Raw genomic sequence first — 20284 nt, 5'->3', positions numbered from 1 at the left:
CATCTCTCTTTTTTTCTGATAAACATCAAGATTGATTTATTGCCCAGACCTATTGATAACATTGCCTTAATCCGTCACATCAACCCAATAATCTCAGTGACAGATAGATAATTTACAGTCTACGTTATAGACACACAGAATCTAGTAAGCAGAAATATGAAATTGACCTTGATATGCTTCTTAAAATTAGAGGTAGGATTAATGCTGATATCTGGCTTGAGCAAACTAAATTCACATGACACGATCAAGCAATTGACCTTTCAGGTGCGGCCGTGATGTTCAGGTGTTGAAATATGAGGCATCTTCCACATCCATTTGGCGCCTGATCTACAGCTACCATTAAATTTTTTATGAGTGATTTGATGGGAGTCACGACTCTCCCTAGCCAATCATGTTGATAGATAAAAATAAAATCAGGACAGGGAAGTAGCGAACACAAATGGTGGGATTATAGCGCTTTAAAAGTACAGTTACAGCACTTAAAATTTACTCAAGTAAAAGTAAAAAATGTTTAACTACTTAAAGAAAAATTCCTGAAGAAAACTACTCAATTACATTAACGTGAGTATTTGTAATCCGTTACTTTACACCCCTGGTAGAATCCTTCAGTGGCAAGAGCCACAGAGGAACACGGATGAATAAAAAAAAAGGCAACTATCAGCATATATTTTTGAAAAATAAACACTGCAAGAGTAGAGTAGTATGGTACTGTAGCACGCTATTCCGAGCATACCCACTCTCTTGACTAAAGATAATATCTTTCATTCTTTTTCTCTCTCTCTTTCTCCAATTCTTTCTTCAGCCCCCTCTGTGCAGAGTGGCATTCATTGATCTGTGTGCACTCCGGCTAGAGGGGATCTTCCCTTTATTTCACTGGTATTCCAGATGGCATTTTTGTGCATTTCCTGGAAGCCTAGCTGTTTGGGGGGTGGGGGCAACTGAATGGATATGATTTCCTCTTCTCTCACTCTCCAAATCCTAAACTTCAAGGGAACGAGGCACTTTCCTCAATATTTCTGTTTTCAATAAAAACAGGTTGTGCTGGCCCAGATACAGACAGACATCTCAGCTGCCTGATATATTTCTGGCACTGCCGCTTTCTTTGTCAGCCTAGCAATGACAAACATGCAGAGGAAAAAAAGCAGGCCAGACAGAGGTGGATAATCCTGTCCCGAATCATGGTGAGTATCAATGCCATTTCTGTGTCCTCAAGCCATACTGTTCCTGCACCACAATAAATGAACAGAAAATCAAATTCATAAGACACATTGATTTCAATAACTGCCCACGCAGGTGATGCAGCCCCTGTACAGCGATCTTGGCACGCTCCGCAGTACACACGTAATCGCAACCCAATAATGGATAATACAATACAGATGTCGATCCTCCTTTAAGCTGAGAACACATAATGCGTTACACCTTTGAGATAAGAGAGAAAACAAGGCTTACGTAGTCATTTATATTTGTTTTGCATGGTCTCCCGTGCTATTTGGATCGAGCCCATACCACAAAATTACCAACATCAGGGCTGCAGGGAAACAATAACTGAGGGAATGCTGAAAATGTACCACAATAACCATAACAAAGTCTATCGGATCTTTTGTATATATATCAATCTAGCTTCAATCTAACATCCACAAGTTAAAGCACTGATACCCAACAAGGGGTACATGTAACTCAGCAGGTTTTAAGCAGAGGGGGTACACAGTAAGATTTCAATTTGGCTAAACTTATGCTACAGTGCTGTGAAATGTGAAAAAATAAATTTCTTCAATTTTTGTGTATTTTTCATACTAAATTCTTTTATATTATAAAGATATAACATAAAACAAGACAACCTGAGTAATATATATACACATACATACATACATACATACATACATACATATACATACATATATACATATTTTTTTTTAATAAAGCAAAAAAGTTGTCCAACACCTATATTACCCATGTGAAAAACTAACTGACCCTTTAAACTTAATAGCTGATTGTGCCACCTTCAGCAGCAACAACTGCAAACAAACGCTTCCGCTAACTGGAGATCAGTCTTTCACAATGCTGTGGTGGAATTTTGTCCCTCTCATCTTTGCAGAACTGCTTTAGTTCAGCCACACTGGAGGGTTTTTGAGCATCAACTGCCCGTTTAAGGCCCTGTCACAGCATCTCAATCAGGTTCAAGTCAGGATTTTGACTAGGCCACTCCAAAACGTTAATTTAGCTTAATTTGAGCCATTTAAAGGTGAACTTACTCCTATGTTTTGGATCATTTTCTTGCTGCAAAATCCAGTTTCGCTTAATGACCGGACGTTCTCCTTTAGGATTTTCTGGTAGAAAGGAGAATTCATGTTTCCCTTAATTATTGCAAGTCACCCTGGCCCTGAAGCAGCAAAGCATCCCCAAACCATCACGCTACCACCAACATGCTTGACCGTAGGTATGATGATCTTTTTGTGGAATTCTGTGTTTGATTTATGCTAGATGTAACGGGACCCCTGTCTTCCAAACAGTTCCACTTTGGACTCATCAGTCCACAGAACGTTCTCCCAAAAGCTTTGAGGATCATCAATGTGTTTTGGCAAAATTCAGACAACCTTAAATATTCTTCTGGGTTAGCAGTGGTTTCTGCCTCGCCACTCTTCCATGGATGGCATTTTTGGCCAATGTCTGATAGTGGAGTTATGAACAGTGAACTTTATAGATGTAAGAAAGGCCTGCAGTTCCTTGGATGTTGTCCTTGGCCTTTTTGTGACTTCCTGGATGAGTCGTCGCTGTGCGCTTGGAGGGATTTTGGAAGGTCAGCCACCTCTGGGAAGGTTCACTACTGTGCCAAGTTCTCTCCATTTGGAGATAATGGCTCTCACTGTGGTTCTTTGGAGTCTAATGTATTTCAGCCACCTTTTCCCTCATTATTTCTGGAATTTCTTTTGACCTTGGTTAACGTGCTACTTGGTTAGACCTTTTAGCCAACTACATGCTGCTGAAAAAGTTCTATTTCAGTGCTGATTTGATTTAACAGGACTGGCAGTAATCAGGCCTGGGTTTGTCTAGTCAAGCTGAACCCCATTATGAATGCAGTTTCTTAGATTTGGGGATTTAGTAACTAAGGGGGCAAACAATTTCACACAGGCCCATTTGGTATTGGATAACTTTTTTTTTTGCTTCAATAAATTCAATTATCATTTGAAAACTTTAATTTTTTTTTACTCAGATTGTAATCATTGTAATAATGGCTTTTTAATTTAATTCCTAATAATATAAGTACCAATGCCAGTAACAAAGATTTCCAATGTAATACCAACTAAAATGCTCCCATTCTGGCCACTGATGCCAAAACACATTGGTTCTTGTAACTGAACACAATCAAAGTCCCTTTAAGGCAAGTCAGATCACTCGGCAGCCATATTCGTAACGCCTCCGTGCAGCTATTTTCTAGTCATCCAAGTACAGCTAATATTTACTTGAATGGGGCAAGAAGGAAATCTCCTAAACAGCTGGTCAAGACTACAATCACATAACATTTCAAAATTGTGCTTCTTTAAAACAAATCACACAAACACACCAAAAAAGCTATCTTTCAGGCTGGTCCAACAACTGTCCATGCTCATTATCATTGAAAACTGACAGATAATGTCTCTGCCAAAAAAGTCAATAGCTCTTTAAACTGCAAGATGGGACTTCTATTTCATGGCAGCCAAATTGAGCGTTATGATTTCTCCCATTCATGACTATGACCCGTCATATAATGTAACTGACACAGCACAACATTTTTTAATTCTAGTCTCGACCTGTCCTTGTATTGCAAGAGCTGAAAAAATTCCACTTAAAATTTCTACTTTTTATGTTTAATGTAAAAAATAATAGCAAACGGGTTTGGAACGATATGAGTGTGAATAACAATGACAAACTGTGCAATTTTGGATCAACCATTCCTTTAACGTTCCTGTTTTGGAGCATGCAATTATCATATTCATCATCATCATCATCATCATCATCATCACCCTCTCAGGTGTGTTTACCTGGGTGTAAATATGGTATTATGGAGGAAATTTTCAAAGGCTTTGCGGTAGTAGATGTCATCCTCGATTTCCTTCAGATCCTTTTCTGATTTAGGGCATGGACAACAGGGTGTTTTGTCACGACCTGTATCGGGATTGGTGGGATTTGTGTTCTCTGTTTCTGTAAAACCTGTGGCTGAAATCCTGATTGGGATCTTCAGTTCTGTCAGGTAACAACAAAAGCATGGTTACCTGTACATGTTAAACTGTAATGGCTACTGTACTACTGTATTAAAGCATGAAATCATGAAAAGTATGAAACTCAGTGTGTCTATGACCAACATGCAGCTGTTTAAAACTTACCAAACTTCTGCCAACATTTGTCAGATTTATAACTATATATTCATATTTACAACTGCACAATCCAATTTATGTACATAAGTGCTGTTAAATTGTATTTACATTTGAAGTACCTGCATTTATCTATGTCTATAGTTACACTGTTAACCGTAGCTCTAAACCTAGCCCTACCCTTACACTTAACCTAAACCCTAACCCTACCCCAACAGTTACCACAACACTACCCAAATCCCTTCCCCTAAACCTAACCCAACCTATACCTTAAACCCTAACCCAGTTTTTCCAAAACCTTTTTCTTTCATTACACACTTTCACCGAAACAAAAACACTTCACAGCACTTCCCACATCCCCATCGTCAACAATTTTTCTTTTCAAGAACTTATCCATGTTTTCTTTCTGTCTTAGTAGCATGTTAACTCGTAATTGTTTGAAATTCGGCTATGCAAAAAAAGCATGTCACGTAGGTACGCTGTATAATGAGGTCACAGGTGGCAAGAGCGCTAAGTGGCAATTAAAAAAACAATAAATTTTTTGCTCCGTCTAAACCCAACCCTTACCCTAAACCCTAGCACTAAACCAAAACCTATCCCAACCCTTACCCTAAACCCTAACGTTTACTCCTAAACACACCCAACCTCAGTAGCAGGAAATGTGAATATTGTGAGAATTTTACAGAACAACATATAATTACACAATAAATACATTGTATTGAATGTAGTTTAATGTTACTAAATAGTAGTTAAAGACACCTAATACAGTGGAACCAGATTATCTTTATTATTATTATTATTATTTCATGTTTTTCAAAACCAACTTTCTGCTTGATATTTCCTTTTATATTCCTCTGAAGGAAGTCAGTCCTACATGAAGGTGAGTGAATTATGAAAATATTCACTTTTGGGTTAACTATCCCTCAAGATGTAATCAATGATATGTTTAAACTTTTGATGGTTAAAAGTTTGAATTGCTGTTTAAAATAAAAAATATGCTCTTTCCCTGTGACCGAGACATAAGATAATCAGAGTTTGGATCAAGGCTGTAATGGAACGGACCTTTGGAGCAGTAGTTGTGCTGGTAGAGCTCCTGATCCTCTCCTTGCTGTTTCCAGCGGAGCAGGTAGTAGGTGTTGTTCCCATTGGGAGCCACAGGGGGAGACCACCGGATCACCAGCATTGATGAGGAATTCGAGTATGCACGAATATCTACAGGTATTGAGGGTGCTGGAAATGAGAAAAAGAAAGGGTTAGTACATCAATTTCACATTTGTTGTTTCATTTAGCAAACACAAATATCTTTACTACAGGGACAATTTATTTGGAGCAAGCTGAGGTTAAGTGCCTTGCTCAAGGGCACAGTGGAAACTCATGAATCACCCCTTCTAGGGTTTGAACCTACAACTTGTGGGTTCTTTAGCCACTAAGCCATACAGCCCATGTGGAACAAATAGACACTACAATAAAATTATATTCTTAATCAGTGTCTTTGTTTTCTTTAAAACATAATACAATTTTGTGCATATTATAAAAAGTGTATAAGTATAGTGTGCGTATTCTGTCGTGTTCCATTGGCAAAATCTTTTCACTTGTATTAAGCATAAACCTCACTATACTAAAACAACACAAGTTGAGATAAACTGAAAAAAATCTGCCAATGAAACATGACAAAAACAACAACTCTAAAAACAAGTCTTAATATTAAAGTGTGTAAATATCACCCTCAATCATCAACAATACATTAAAATACAATAAAATACCCAAAGTATTATAAATTAATTTCTTATAAACATATTTGTTGACCTATTTTCAGTTGTAAAAATCCACCAAAAATCTACCTCAAGCAACAATTTTCTTCAGCACATCACAAATAAATGAATCAAACTAAATTTCAGATTTCAAGATGCATTTAGTAATGAACTGTAATCAAATCAAATAATTGTCTGAGCAAATTATTTATACCAATGTACATAGGTGTAGATTTAGGTATGGATGATAGGGAAATGTCCCTTTCAATTCAGAAAATTGGAAATATCCAGACAAAAATTTGGGCAATTTTGGACACTTTATTGTCCTACCTCTTCAGATTATAATTTTTATTTTCTTCTCGAGATTAAATGGATGGATTATGTATTTTACAGTGCATCCGGAATGTATTCACAGCGCTTCACTTTTTCCACATTTTGTTATGTTACAGCCTTATTCCAAAATTAATTAAAATCATTATTTTCCTCAATATTCTACAAACAATACCCCATAAAGACAATGTGAAAGAAGTTTGTTTGAAATCTTTGCTGTAAATGCGACCGGAGACGGCAGTGCGAGAGAGAGAGAGTTATGGGCAGCTGCCTGACACCTGCGTGTGTCTTTTGGTTAAGTTTATTATTAAAATATTATTTACATATTATCAAGCCGGTTCTCGCCTCCTATCCATTGAACTGTTACACTTGTGCTATCCATTGAACTGTTACACTCTGCCGACCAGGAGGGGAGGAGGGGCTCCTAACCGACCGAGAGGAGGAGACCCCCACCAGCCGGGTCTGAGACCGCCGACTGCAAGGAGGGTGCCCGGCCTGAGAGAACGAGGGAGGAATGTGGTAGTGCGGAGGGCGGGGCATGATTCCGCACACCCGGCCCCTAATTAGGCTGATGAAGACAGAGAGGTATAAAGGCGACCGGAGATGGCAGTGTGAGAGAGAGTGAGTTACGGGCAGCTGCCCGACACCTGTGTGTGTGCGTCTTAGGGTTACGTTTATTTTTAAAATATTATTTATATTATCAAGCCGTTTCTCACCGCCTCCTTTAAATGTTACAAAATGTTTCCTGTCAAAGTAAAAAATGCACTGAGTTTTGCAAGTAGCTCAATTAAGAATTCTGCTACTAAGGAAGTATTAGTCTAAATAATTCTCCTCTGACATTTTGCTTATAAATGACCTGAGAATAAGTGCAGTTCATTACCTGATGGTTTAGTCCGAATGTACACCACTTCACTCTTCGCCCCAAGATGCTGCCTGTGCTTGTCCTCAACAACTAAAGTTACAGCTTTAACAAAGATAGCATACTGAGTCCAGGGCTTCAATAAGGACAAAAGAACACCAGGATTCTGAGTTCGGTCCTCCGGTAAGTCTACGTCAACCATGTTCCAGCTGTCTGATCCGCAACCATCCTGACCATCAAACTCTGTAATGTTCTGGAAAGGCCTACCAGAGAACACAATGGAATGGTCAATATGGCACACACATGTTAATGGTATTGAGAAAACAAGTATAAACATGTATAATATAGTATAATACTCACGCTTCTTTGTAGTATACGACAAAACTGACAAGGTCTCTGTAATCAGGTGGCCGATATCGTTCCCACGTCAACTTGATTCGATTACTCCTCGTGCTATTAGATATGAACTTGAGGATTTTACTTTCACCTACGAAAAGAAATTGATCAAATTTGAATATTATAAAATGTTAATGAAACACTGATCTGCACAGTCACCCCAAAAATGATTTGGACACTGAAGCAACTCATAAAAATGTATACATGTCTTTGGATTATACACTCACCGGTAACTTTATTAGGTTTATATTTATATAAACCTGTACACCTACTTATTAATGCAATTATCTAATCAGCCAATCTTGTGGCAGCAGCGTAATGTACAAAATCATAAAATCATTCAGATATGAGTCAGGAGCTTCAGTTAATGTTCACATCAACCATCAGAATGGGGAAAAATGCAATCCGAGTGATTTAGACCATGGCATGATTGTTGAAGTCAGGTGGGCTGGTTTAAGTATTTCTGTAACTGTAACAACCAATGTGTGGCAGCTCTGTGGACGAAAACGCCTTGTTGATGAGAGAGGTCAAAAGAGAATAGCCAGACTGGTTTGAGCCGACAGAAAGGCTACGATAACTCCAACAACCACTCTGTACAATTGTAGTAGCAGAATAGCATCTCAGAAGGCACAACATGATGATTCTTGAGGCAGATGGGTTACAATAGCAGAAGACCACGTTGGGTTCCACTTCTGTTAGACAAGAACAGAAAACTGAGGCTGCAGTGGACCTACCATTTGTGTATATCAGAAATCCAGATTTGTCAGACCAGTTGATGTTTTTCAAATCATCTACTGTCCAGTTTTGGTGAGCCTGTGTCCACTGCAGCCTCAGTTTCCTGCTCTAAGCTGACAGTAGTGGTACCCGGAGGGTTCTTCTGCTGCTGTAGCTCATCCACCTAAATGTTCAACGTGAAAATAAAATGCTTTTCTGCATAGAACTGTTGAAGCGTGTGTTTATCTGGGTTACTATCACCTTCCTGTCAGCTTGGACCAGTCTGGCCAATCTCCTCAAACCACTGTCATTAACAAGCCATTTTTGCCCACAGAACTTCCACTCGCTGGATGTTTTTTGTGTGTTTTTCGTACCATTCTCTATACACTCTAGAGACTGTTGTGTGTGAAAATACCAGGAGATCAGCAGTAACAGAAATACTCAAGGCAGCCCATCTGGCAACATGGTCTACATCAGTGAGATCACCTTTTTTCCCCATCCTAATGGTTGATGTGAACATTAACTGAAGCTCCTGACCCATATCTGCTTTATTTTATATATTGCTCTGCTGCCACACGATTGGCTGATTAAATAATCGCATGAATAAGTAGATGTACAGTTGTACATAATAAAGTGACTGGTGACTGTATAACATATCAAATCAAGTGACTTATTTTAACGAAAGATTGCACATGCAGACATGATTGTTTAGTTTTTTTTTGGTCGAAATAAGTTTGCTAGGTTTTCAATTATAAAACAATATACATTATACTGTTTCAAATTAACAAAAAACATTTTTTTTTTATAAACAGTGCAACAAGTTCATATTCAATGTGATGAACTACACCTGTGGTTACTGTTTGGCTTGATATTTTTTTATCTTATGCAATAAAAATCCAGATTTATTTAATTTGCATTTGACATAATGTCCAAAAGTGTCCAATACTTTTGGGGCCATTGTATGTACAGTCCATATCCATTATCATTATTCTTTCATTTGATAAATTCTGAACAAATTAATATTTACAGCTTGCAAGGTTTCCATTGTTGCGGAAATCTTCCTCCAAAAACTTCTCTGTAATTCCTGTTTTGGCCCACATCTTGTGTATCTCGGACATGCAGAGTTTGGGGTTGAGACGGAAGGAAAGTTTTCCATTGTTTATGGTGAGATTGTGCTGAGACCAGTCCCACAGTAACTGGAGGTGCTGGTTATCCAATGCAGTAAAGGCATACATGCTGAAGAAGCAACAACACAGCAATGACCATGAATAAATGATTCGGAGGGAAACAGGCAAAACAATTTAATGTTTCACCAGGTGACAGTTACGACATAAATATAAGCTGTATGAATCACCAGCACTGATGTAAATGACCATCAAAAAATAAACAGATTCAGCAAATATTATAATAGCATTATGCCAAGTATTTCTCTTGACCCTACAGTAAACCTAAAAACATGTCTCGTAATGTTGCACAAAAACTTTTTTGTTTTCTGGTTTATTAACTCTGCTAAAAGATAAAATAGTTGGATGACTTTTATAGTACTTGAACCCTCGGGGTCACTGTCCATTTTTACTATATGGAAAAGATCCGCTCTGCTTTTGCGTTCCACCAAAAAAAACATAATTCAGGTTTGGAAATGATGACGAATTTTAATTTAGGGTAAACTGTCCATATACAGTAAGTCACTAATGCAAATGCTCTCACTATATTTAATCACTTGCATATTAAAGCTCTGACAGGATGCTTGTGTAACAGAATGTTAACAGAACAAACTTAGAAATGTTAAGTATGTAGATTGAGGGCTTGCTTGTTTATATTTGTTTCTAAAAGTGTTTCCAGTAAACAATTTAGTCTTTCATAACAACAAGGCAAACAGAAAGATGCTTCGATCTGTCATGAAAATTGGATAAAAGTAAATAAACTGGGATGGAATAAAATTGTGCATTTTTCTATGACGCATGGGACCCATTCTGTTTAAGGCAAATGTTGACACTAGTATCATTCGTACAATCTCATGACCAGAACGTTCTTAAATTATTAACATGTTCAATGTAGCAAAACCTAACAGTGAAATACAAAATGTATTAAATAGAAACCATCGCAACACTTTACAATAAGGTCCTATGTGTTAACTTTAGTAAATGCATTAGATATATTTTGATTATACCTCATCAGGTTCTTAAGCTACAGACACAAGAATGACACAGTAACAGTCTAAAGTCTCAAAACCAATAGCAATCTTACTCTTCCCACAGTTCTTCTCCGTTGATGTATCTCAGACTCTTGAGGAAGGAGAGAGAGTTCAGGGTGTGAGATGATCGAATCCTCACGTATCCAGTCACCGTCTTGATGAGACCTAGAAAATTCTCCAGCTCTGAGGCGATATTATCTTGAGAGATGGAGAAAGACAGAGCATGTCAGGGGAAACCAATCAGTCCAGTGCTAATTGCATCAGCCTAACAGGTTTAGTCTAATGGCTACTCACTGCCACGGCGGATGTTGATATGCAGGTTGCCTCTGATAACAGTACAGCCCTTGAGGGACTGAGCCGCGTCCACCGAGTCAATGACCTTTTCATCGCAAAACTTGTCACACAGGCCGTCACAGGCTTTACAGAACATGCTGCCAGATACACAGGAACAAAAGATCATGATGTACCACTACAAAACCAACACAGATGAATCCATCCAATTTCTTGCTTTTATGTTATAGTGTGCCCTTTTGCTCAGTCAGTACGTGCATGGTTACATGCATGGTTATAATCGAGCTACAGCAGGTTCTTGTGTAGTCAAGCTACAGTCGTACAGCGTAATTGAATATTTGAAGGAAGGACGTTGGGTTATGTACACATTGTGCATCATGTAGTCTAATACTGTATTCGGAAAGGCACGAATAATGACTTCAAAACGAATAACATATTCATTCATATAATGGGAACATTTCCGTTTGACTGATTATCCAAGAAACAGAAGGATAAAGTTACATTTTAAATAAATGTATCCAAAATTACAACAAATTTGTGAGTCTTTGAAGCCAATATTACTAAAGTTTAAACCTCATGAATGCAAAAGCAGATGGTGTGATTACAAATCGGATGGCCGCTGTCTTGACTCATTTTGCTGTTGCCGTTTATTGGGCACGTCTGGAGCTAATTCTTGTCGAGATTAACCTTAATTAAGTCACAACATTATATACATTTTACACTTCTTGAAATGTCTATGTTAATGTATCACATGATTTACCTGAGCGCAACGTTAATTTGAGTGCCTCTATTCTTCTCTTAAAGTTGACCACATTTATATCCACATCAGCAATTAAGGTAATTATCTGGTTAAGACTATTCAAAAAATACGTTTAAATGCTTTATAAATGTTTAAATGATCCATAGATTGTACATCTGTTCAGAAAATCCCACCTCACATGATACAAAGAACCTGAAACAGGCATGTTCTTTTTCCCTCCGTTTAAACTGCACTAAATTTGAGAATGTTTAGTGTCCTTGATATATAAATGTATTATTATTTTCCCACTATTCTCTTCTGAAACTAGAGAGGTGCACTCTTGTCATTTATTCTGCAGCATTTTGCTGCTCATGTAATTAATTAAATAATCATGTCCCCCACATTATGTTAAAATATGTGTAAATTCCTAAATAGGCTTACGGGACTTTCACGTCTTTATAGGCAATATTGATCTATTTTTATTTATTTTAATGTTTGGAATTGCATTTAATATTCGCTGCAAAATGTGTGCTTAACGTATAAAGGGACCGTTCACCCAAAAATTGAAATTCTCATTTACTCACCCTCATGCCATCCCAGATGTGTGTGAGTTTCTTTCTTCAGCAGAAAACAAATAACATTTTTAAAAGTACATTTCAGCTCTGTAGGTCCATACAATGCAAGTGAATGGGTGCCAAAATTTTGACACTCCAAAAAGCACATAAAGGCATCATAAAATAACTCCATATGACAGTGTTTAATCAATATCTTCAGAAGTTATATGAAAGGTGTGGGTGAGACAAAGATCAATATTTAAGTAATGCATTGCTTGAAATTCTTCTCCCTTCCCAGTAGGGGGCGATATGTATGAAGAATGTGAATCGGTAAAAACACAAGAATGTGAAAGTGATCTATTTCTCACCCACACCAATCATATCACTTCAGAAGATATGGATTAAAATACTGAAGTCATATGGATTACTTTTATGCTGAATTATGTGATTTTGGCACCCATTCACTTGCATTATATGGACCTACAGAGCTTCAACATTTTTCTAAAATCTTAATTTGTGTTCTGCTGAAGAAAGACAGTCATAAACACCTGGGATGGCATGATGGTAAATTAATAATGAGAGAATTTTCAAGTGTCTTTGTTGCCAGAGTTTGATACGCATGCTCAGGGAATGTTATATGCATGCGGGTCAGTTAACGAGTGGCCTCTGTTCAGACAGTATATGATATGGGCTGCTTTAAAAATGTAATGTGAACAACCTTACAAATAAATCAAATTTGAATAGAAAAACTGATTTGGGTATTCATCTGCGGTGTGAATGTAGCCATAGAGAAACATTTAAAAATGGTGTTTCATTTAGTTTTGATGCACTTCCATTATAAACCCCTCCCACATCTGGTTCTGTCCTAATACAGATAATTTTGCATTAGAAACAGATACAGGAAAAGATAATGGCTTCACTGCACACCCCTTTAATGTTCTTTTTCTCAAACGATGTATGTATACGAAATGTCCGTACCTCTGGTTCTCATCATGTGTGAAGCCAGGCGGGCAGTCGGACATGCACTCTCCTCCGTGGATCACAAAACGGTCATAATCAGGCAGGTGGATCTTGGAGCACAAGTCCATGGTGATGCAGCGCCAGCCCTCGAACTTGTATGTGCCGGGTGGGCAGTCCTCCACGCAGCGGCCCTCATGATAGTAATGCTGGCAGGCTGAGCAGGCCCGGTCGTTATTGGGCGTAGTGCAGCTGCCCAGGCACTGGGGATGGCAGCACTCGCCTGAGTCCGTACATGCCCACTGTCCACACCACTCTGGACAAACTGGAGGGAAAAAACAGAAGGGAAATGATATAAACTTTATCTGACTTTATTTAAAATCTTGTTTAAAAGCATATCCTCAGCCCAGAGAGTTTGAAATGCTTCAGAGAGATGAAATTGTGTTCTGTTATTTATTATTTCTTGGTAGAGACGGAACGATACATTTCGATGCATTGCGAACCAAAAAGAATATAGACAAAACTCAATATTTTGAAATTTTAAACATCGTTTTCTGTTCATGAGATCATAAATTAAATGACCCATCAAACATCATAAACTCTCTATAGCTTAAATTTGATCTCTACTGTGTTTTTTTTTTGTCTCGACACGGTTTACAGGGTTTGAACAAGGTCCTTGAAGTGCTTAAAGTGCCTGAATTTAGCTGTATGTAAGTACTGGAATACCTGGAAAATTGCCTTGTTTTGTTGAAAAGTGCTTGAGATTAAAATGGACCATTTCTTCCATGTAATGTGTCCCCATCAAAGATAAGATCCTGCACTCCACTTTCATTCAAGTCTGAGTCTTTTACCATCCTTTCTTGACAGTCAAAATGCGAAAAAAAAAAAAAAGAGACTTCTCTCTTTCATTAATAAATGAACAACAACAGCTATGCGAGTCTGTGATATGCACAATAAACTCAGTACAGTGACAGTACCGTTATAGTACTTATACAAATGGAAACTTAATGTTATTACGTGTATATTGTACACACTATTTCAAACATTGACAGCTCAAAATATAAACAATTTGTCTCATCCATACTTCTTGGTAAAATTAAAAGGTTTCCTTGATTCAGTTAAGGTATTATTGGTTATGGGCAAATCTTAAATATTTTTTTTTCATATTCCAACCCCAAAAATAATAATAAAAAAAATAATAAATTCTATTTTTGCATAAAGAAATTAGGCATATTTTTATGATCATCTCATTGTCATTACTCTAATGTTAAAAACAAATACTAATTTTCTATATATGGCATACATACACTCACCTAAAGGATTATTAGGAACACCTGTTCAATTTCTCATTAATGCAATTATCTAATCAACCAATCACATGGCAGTTGCTTCAATGCATTTAGGGGTGTGGTCCTGGTCAAGACCATCTCCTGAACTCCAAACTGAATGTCAGAATGGGAAAGAAAGGTGATTTAAGCAATTTTGAGCGTGGCATGGTTGTTGGTGCCAGACGGGCCAGTCTGAGTATTTCACAATCTGCTCAGTTACTGGGATTTTCACGCACAACCATTTCTAGGGTTTACAAAGAATGGTGTGAAAAGGGAAAAACATCCAGTATGCGGCAGTCCTGTGGGCTGAAAATGCCTTGTTGATGCTAGAGGTCAGAGGAGAATGGGCCGACTGATTCAAGCTGATAGAAGAGCAACTTTGCCTGAAATAACCACTCGTTACAACCGAGGTATGCAGCAAAGCATTTGTGAAGCCACAACACGCACAACCTTGAGGCGGATGGGCTACAACAGCAGAAGACCCCACCGGGTACCACTCATCTCCACTACAAATAGGAAAAAGAGGCTACAATTTGCAAGAGCTCACCAAAATTGGACAGTTGAAGACTGGAAAAATGTTGCCTGGTCTGATGAGTCTCGATTTCTGTTGAGACATTCAGATGGTAGAGTCAGAATTTGGCGTAAACAGAATGAGAACATGGATCCATCATGCCTTGTTACCACTGTGCAGGCTGGTGGTGGTGGTGTAATGGTGTGGGGGATGTTTTCTTGGCACACTTTAGGCCCCTTAGTGCCAATTGGGCATCGTTTAAATGCCACGGTCTACCTGAGCATTGTTTCTGACCATGTCCATCCCTTTATGGCCACAGTGTACCCATCCACTGATGGCTACTTCCAGCAGGATAATGCACCATGTCACAAAGCTCGAATCATTTCAAATTGGTTTCTTGAACATGACAATGAGTTCACTGTACTAAAATGGCCCCCCCAGTCACCAGATCTCAACCCAATAGAGCATCTTTGGGATGTGGTGGAACGGGAGCTTCGTGCCCTGGATGTGCATCCCACAAATCTCCATCAACTGCAAGATGCTATCCTATCAATATGGGCCAACATTTCTAAAGAATGCTTTCAGCACCTTGTTGAATCAATGCCACGTAGAATTAAGGCAGTTCTGAAGGCGAAAGGGGGTCAAACACAGTATTAGTATGGTGTTCCTAATAATCCTTTAGGTGAGTGTATAAGGCTAGTATTTGTTTTTATTTACTTTTTTTGTTGCATTTTGACATATATGCATATATTTTATATTATATACTGTACATATTTCTTAGCAGCTATGTGACGTCAGGCTTTTGTTTGGCAAAAGCCTGACGTCACAGGCTTTTGGCCAGAAGAGAGCAAACTGGCAAACTGTTTGGCCAGAAGAGAGAGACTGCAGATTTTAAAAGCTTGTATGTACTTGTGTTTTTTTGCAATGTTTAAATGTACACTAGGTTCTAGATGACTTTAAAGCTAATATATATATGGAGTGAAAGCAATTGCAATTTTTAAATTGCACTGGGTCTTTAAAGGCAAGTATATAATTTCTGTGACACTAGTTAAAACAAACAGAATTGGAAAATTACTATTTTCAAACAGGTTTCCCAAACATGCCACTTGTCTGCAACTGGTCGAGAAAACAGATGGTTCTGCCCCTGACTCATGTCAGTGGACAATGTTGTTGTGTTTGGCTGGTCAGCATGCTCAAACAAAGAATTTTGCAAAATACCATTTCTTTTGATTATCGAGTGAAATGCACCCCATACATGTTCTTTACAATTTTCTTGAGATTTACCCTTAGTTAGACAAAGAAAAGGAGAAATTAAAAAAGACAGACTTCAGTTGCACAGTGAATCTGTCTGCTTTGTTTACTGCTTTCTGGTCCTCACATTGATATATAAAACAAATTATTGCACTGATCAAATCTCCTTAAGTATTATTTGAACTAGTTGACAGCATTCAGAAGTCAAATACATGTCCAAATAAAATGTATTAATTTCCTGACCCAGCCGTAAGGTTAAAAGCCTGGCACAAACCCAAGTGGATTGCAGTGCAAAGTCAGGGTCATGTGATAGCGTGTCCTCGCTCCCTTACTGTCTATTTCCTGTCGACCTTCCCAGTGTCTTTCAAGCTTGACTGATGGAGGATACCACTTCCTGACCCAAGGATACAATGCCATACTGTTCACAAACAAGTGCACACTTAACCATAGTTAAAGTGTTACTTAATTGCCAAAAAACTATTTAAACTATTGCTCATCTAAAAATATTACACAAAAACATCCAATCTAATCCTAATAAAATGAATGTTAGGAAAGTATAGACTACTACAAAAACAGACAGAAGGGTGGGAAATTAACCAGTATTTGGGGCAAAACTACTGCAGAAAGTGGCTTTAAAATGGACAAGATATATAAATGTTGGACTTGATGAAGTCAATCAAGTTTTTTTTTTTATCTGTTACATAACATTTTATATAGTCACATTTAAACATTTCATTCTGGACCTTTCTAGTCACGAATTTAATATGGTTTTAGTGCATCTGCAGACTCTGTAGTGACCTGTAGCTGTCTGTATACTAGTATCGATACTATATGTTAATTAATGATACATCCAATATTTATGTGTTTATCAAGAAAATCGAACCACACATAAAAATAATGAATCTAAAGTTAACCCTCTGGGGTCGACAGACGCGTCGACGCTTCATGCTGGATTTTTTCCGTCATTACAGCGGAAACAACTCCGTCATTTTTGGGTATACAGATTTTTGTTAAACATAATTAGAGACTATAAAGGGTCTCCTTTTATTTGTGTACACTCACAATAACAACAACCTTGTGCTTTTGTAAAATAAAGAAAATAAAAAAGGGTGAGCTTTCAGCAGTCTCTGTGTTCACGAGCATATTTCAGAAACACGTCACAAAAATGAACTGAAACTCCACGAATACTTTTCATACAAACATGAAACATATGTCTAAGAAAGCTTAAAATGTCTACTTTTAAATAAAACTACTCAAATTTAAAACAAATATTCTCCTGCAATGCAATCTGTATGAAACGAAGCGATGTACAATTTCTCCTGGCTCAGCTAATTATTCATATGGTAATGTGCTGAGACGATCAATGCGAATGGTAAACGCCCCCGACTGTGCCTTAAAAACATCAAGTTCATTAACTTTTCTGTGCATTTGGAAGATGCACGATACACAGGTGAGAAAGCTCCTGGATAGTGACGAAGAGTTAACGTTTCCACAGAAGAAGAGCAGGACTCCGAACGTTTGCATTTTGAAGAGTGACTTGATCCAGCCGAGGATACAATTTTGGATGAGTAAGTCATTTAGTTTTAATTACATATTAGTTGACATGCTATTTTATATAAACATAAACATATTTTACTAGTGGGACTGTTTCCAGACTTGCCAGCCAGGATTCAGAGTATTGAAATATGACTCCTAAAAAACAAGTTTTAGTTACATTTAAATGCTGTTTCAGCTAAAGCAGGTATTTAAATTGTATGTTGTATGATATATCTATGATATGTAATATGAGAAAATGTATAGTCAGATTACTTCTTTTAACTTAAAACTTGATTTTGATCATTAATTCTCCTCACATTCATTCTCTCTCTGTCACATTCCTCATTGATAGGCCCAGGGGAAGGTCTTTGTCTCCTCAGGTGTGAATTACATCAATATTCATGATAATTCATGCCTCCTCGCATATGACCTTTCTAACACTAAAAGTGTCTTACAAAAGTTAAATTACTATTTTGTTTTCTATGAATGAGTGATTAGGATGGTTTTCACATCATTTTGTAGCAAAAACAAAATTTTTCAACTCGAGCGAAATATCCGCATGATGCATTGTCACGAAATCCTATCAGCATTGAGATTGTCCGGATGTCACTGACGTACTTACATAGTAGCAGAAGAAATCAGGAAAAATGGGTGAGAAAATGGTTGTAGCGGTGTGTGGGCACCTGGAATTGTATGACACAAGGTATCTGGGACTTCCACAACAGATCTAGAGCAGCAATCGTTGTGATATTGGCCATGGTTGATGACGGAAAGATACATTGTTGCAGAAGTCCCTCCTCCTGTCCTTTTCCGGAAGAGAAAGGGGAATACTTGTGGGTTTGTGTTACTATCGCGAATGCGAGTTTAAACACAAATTTAATCCAGCGGTCAAACTCGTGAGCAATGCAAGGCAAAAAAAACCATTTGCGTTGTATGTGAACGCACCATAACTCTATTTGTTGACATGTTAGTAGCTTGTTGTTTTTTATGTGAGAAGTTAGATGTATGTGTTGTATAATACTAGTGTTTTGTGTATTCTGCTCTTTGCATATGTTTATAAATTGTAAAGCACATTGGTCAACTACCCATTGTTTTTAATTGTCCTATATAAATAAATTACCTTACCATACCTTAAATGTTAGAAAATTTCCTGTGGTTTTTGATGAAATCAGCCTTGGAAATGGATTAAAAAAATTTAAAATAATCCTAACACTTAAAATCTTAATTACAGAAAAACCTACTATGAAGGCAGACTGTTGAAAGCTGTATAATGTATCAAACGGATTGGCCAATAATTTTTAATGTATAATAGTAGCGTTATTATCGTCTTACTATATGTTCTCTTCTGCATAACTTATTTTTGTATTTCATATTGACTTGATTTTGTACTGTGGGAAAAAGCCGTTATTGTTCCCATTGATAAATTATTTAAATAATAATAAAAAAAAATATATAAAAAAAATATATATCTTCCACATGAAATGTACACACACAGTGTTTTATAAACAGTGATTTTTATAGTTTATGTATAGTGTTTTACTGTATATAGTTAGAAAACAATATGTCCTCATAAAACGGTAAACTCTAAAAATAAATTACAGTAGTCAAATATTGCCCTTAATAATAATACAATTTGTATTTCTGGCACTTGCTCACATGCATGAACAGTGAGTTTTACAGTGACCATCTATTTGTTCCATGCTCGAATTACATATTAGGGGCATGTGTGAGTGTTTCAAATCCAGCAGCACTTTACAATCAAATCCAGTCCACATATTTAGTCCAACCGAGACTACGTATGATTGGACCAGAGTCCTCGGCTATCATTCTAAATAAAAGCGCATTGTAACAGGGGAGAGGAAAAACTGATTCAGGACACAGCACCACAAGGAAAACACCAGCTTTAGCACAAGAATGCCCTACATTTAGAATTGAGAAGCTCAGTCAACCCGATCTTCCATTCTGTGTCATAACACAGCCTGGAAGGCAGGAATCTCACTTTCCAAAATGGCCAAAGGTAGACTTCTCATATACACTGATCAGCCACAACATTAAAACCACCTGCCTAACATTGTGTAGGTCCCCCTCGTGCAGTCAAAACAGTGCCAACTCGCCATGCTATTCTTCTACCATAGACTTTGTCAGTTCAAACCAGTCAGGCCATTCTCTGTTGACCTCTTTCATCAACAAGGCATTCTGTCAAGGATAAAGCTAGTTGGATTTCGGTTTATTTTTCACTGCAATGGACTATGCATAGTAATGCAGTATAATAATGACACAATCAAGTCAAAATGAATGATACACGATTGTTCATTATAACTGCTTTTCCATTAAAAAATATTTTTGTTTTCACGGCCATCATGGAAATAGCATCTCATTTAAACAAAATCGTTCAACAGGGGGCCAAGCAAAAAACTAAACTGCAATTTGCCAAATATCATTTATTTTATAAAGAAATATTAAAATAACAAACCATTAGGTTTTGTCATATCATTTCTCACCTTGGCTAATTTCCTTGGCTCTT

At 37.5% G+C, this 20284-nt stretch overlaps 1 protein-coding gene across 1 annotated transcript in view; it reads right to left on the bottom strand.

The window, feature by feature from the left end:
• LOC127634221 (insulin-like growth factor 1 receptor) overlaps positions 1 to 20284 on the bottom strand; it is a 99696-nt gene that overhangs the window by 26347 nt on the left and 53065 nt on the right. Inside the window, 8 exon segments of the mRNA XM_052113699.1 lie at positions 4020 to 4221; positions 5412 to 5579; positions 7311 to 7552; positions 7650 to 7776; positions 9427 to 9635; positions 10647 to 10791; positions 10888 to 11024; positions 13156 to 13459. Of these exon segments, the coding sequence (XP_051969659.1) occupies positions 4020 to 4221; positions 5412 to 5579; positions 7311 to 7552; positions 7650 to 7776; positions 9427 to 9635; positions 10647 to 10791; positions 10888 to 11024; positions 13156 to 13459 (1534 nt within the window).

This window comes from Xyrauchen texanus, chromosome 1 (genome assembly GCF_025860055.1).
Source record: "Xyrauchen texanus isolate HMW12.3.18 chromosome 1, RBS_HiC_50CHRs, whole genome shotgun sequence".
Classification (NCBI taxonomy): Eukaryota; Metazoa; Chordata; class Actinopteri; order Cypriniformes; family Catostomidae; genus Xyrauchen; species Xyrauchen texanus.
The sequence above is the reverse complement of the archived record's forward strand: the minus strand, read 5'-3'. Positions and strand labels throughout refer to the sequence as shown.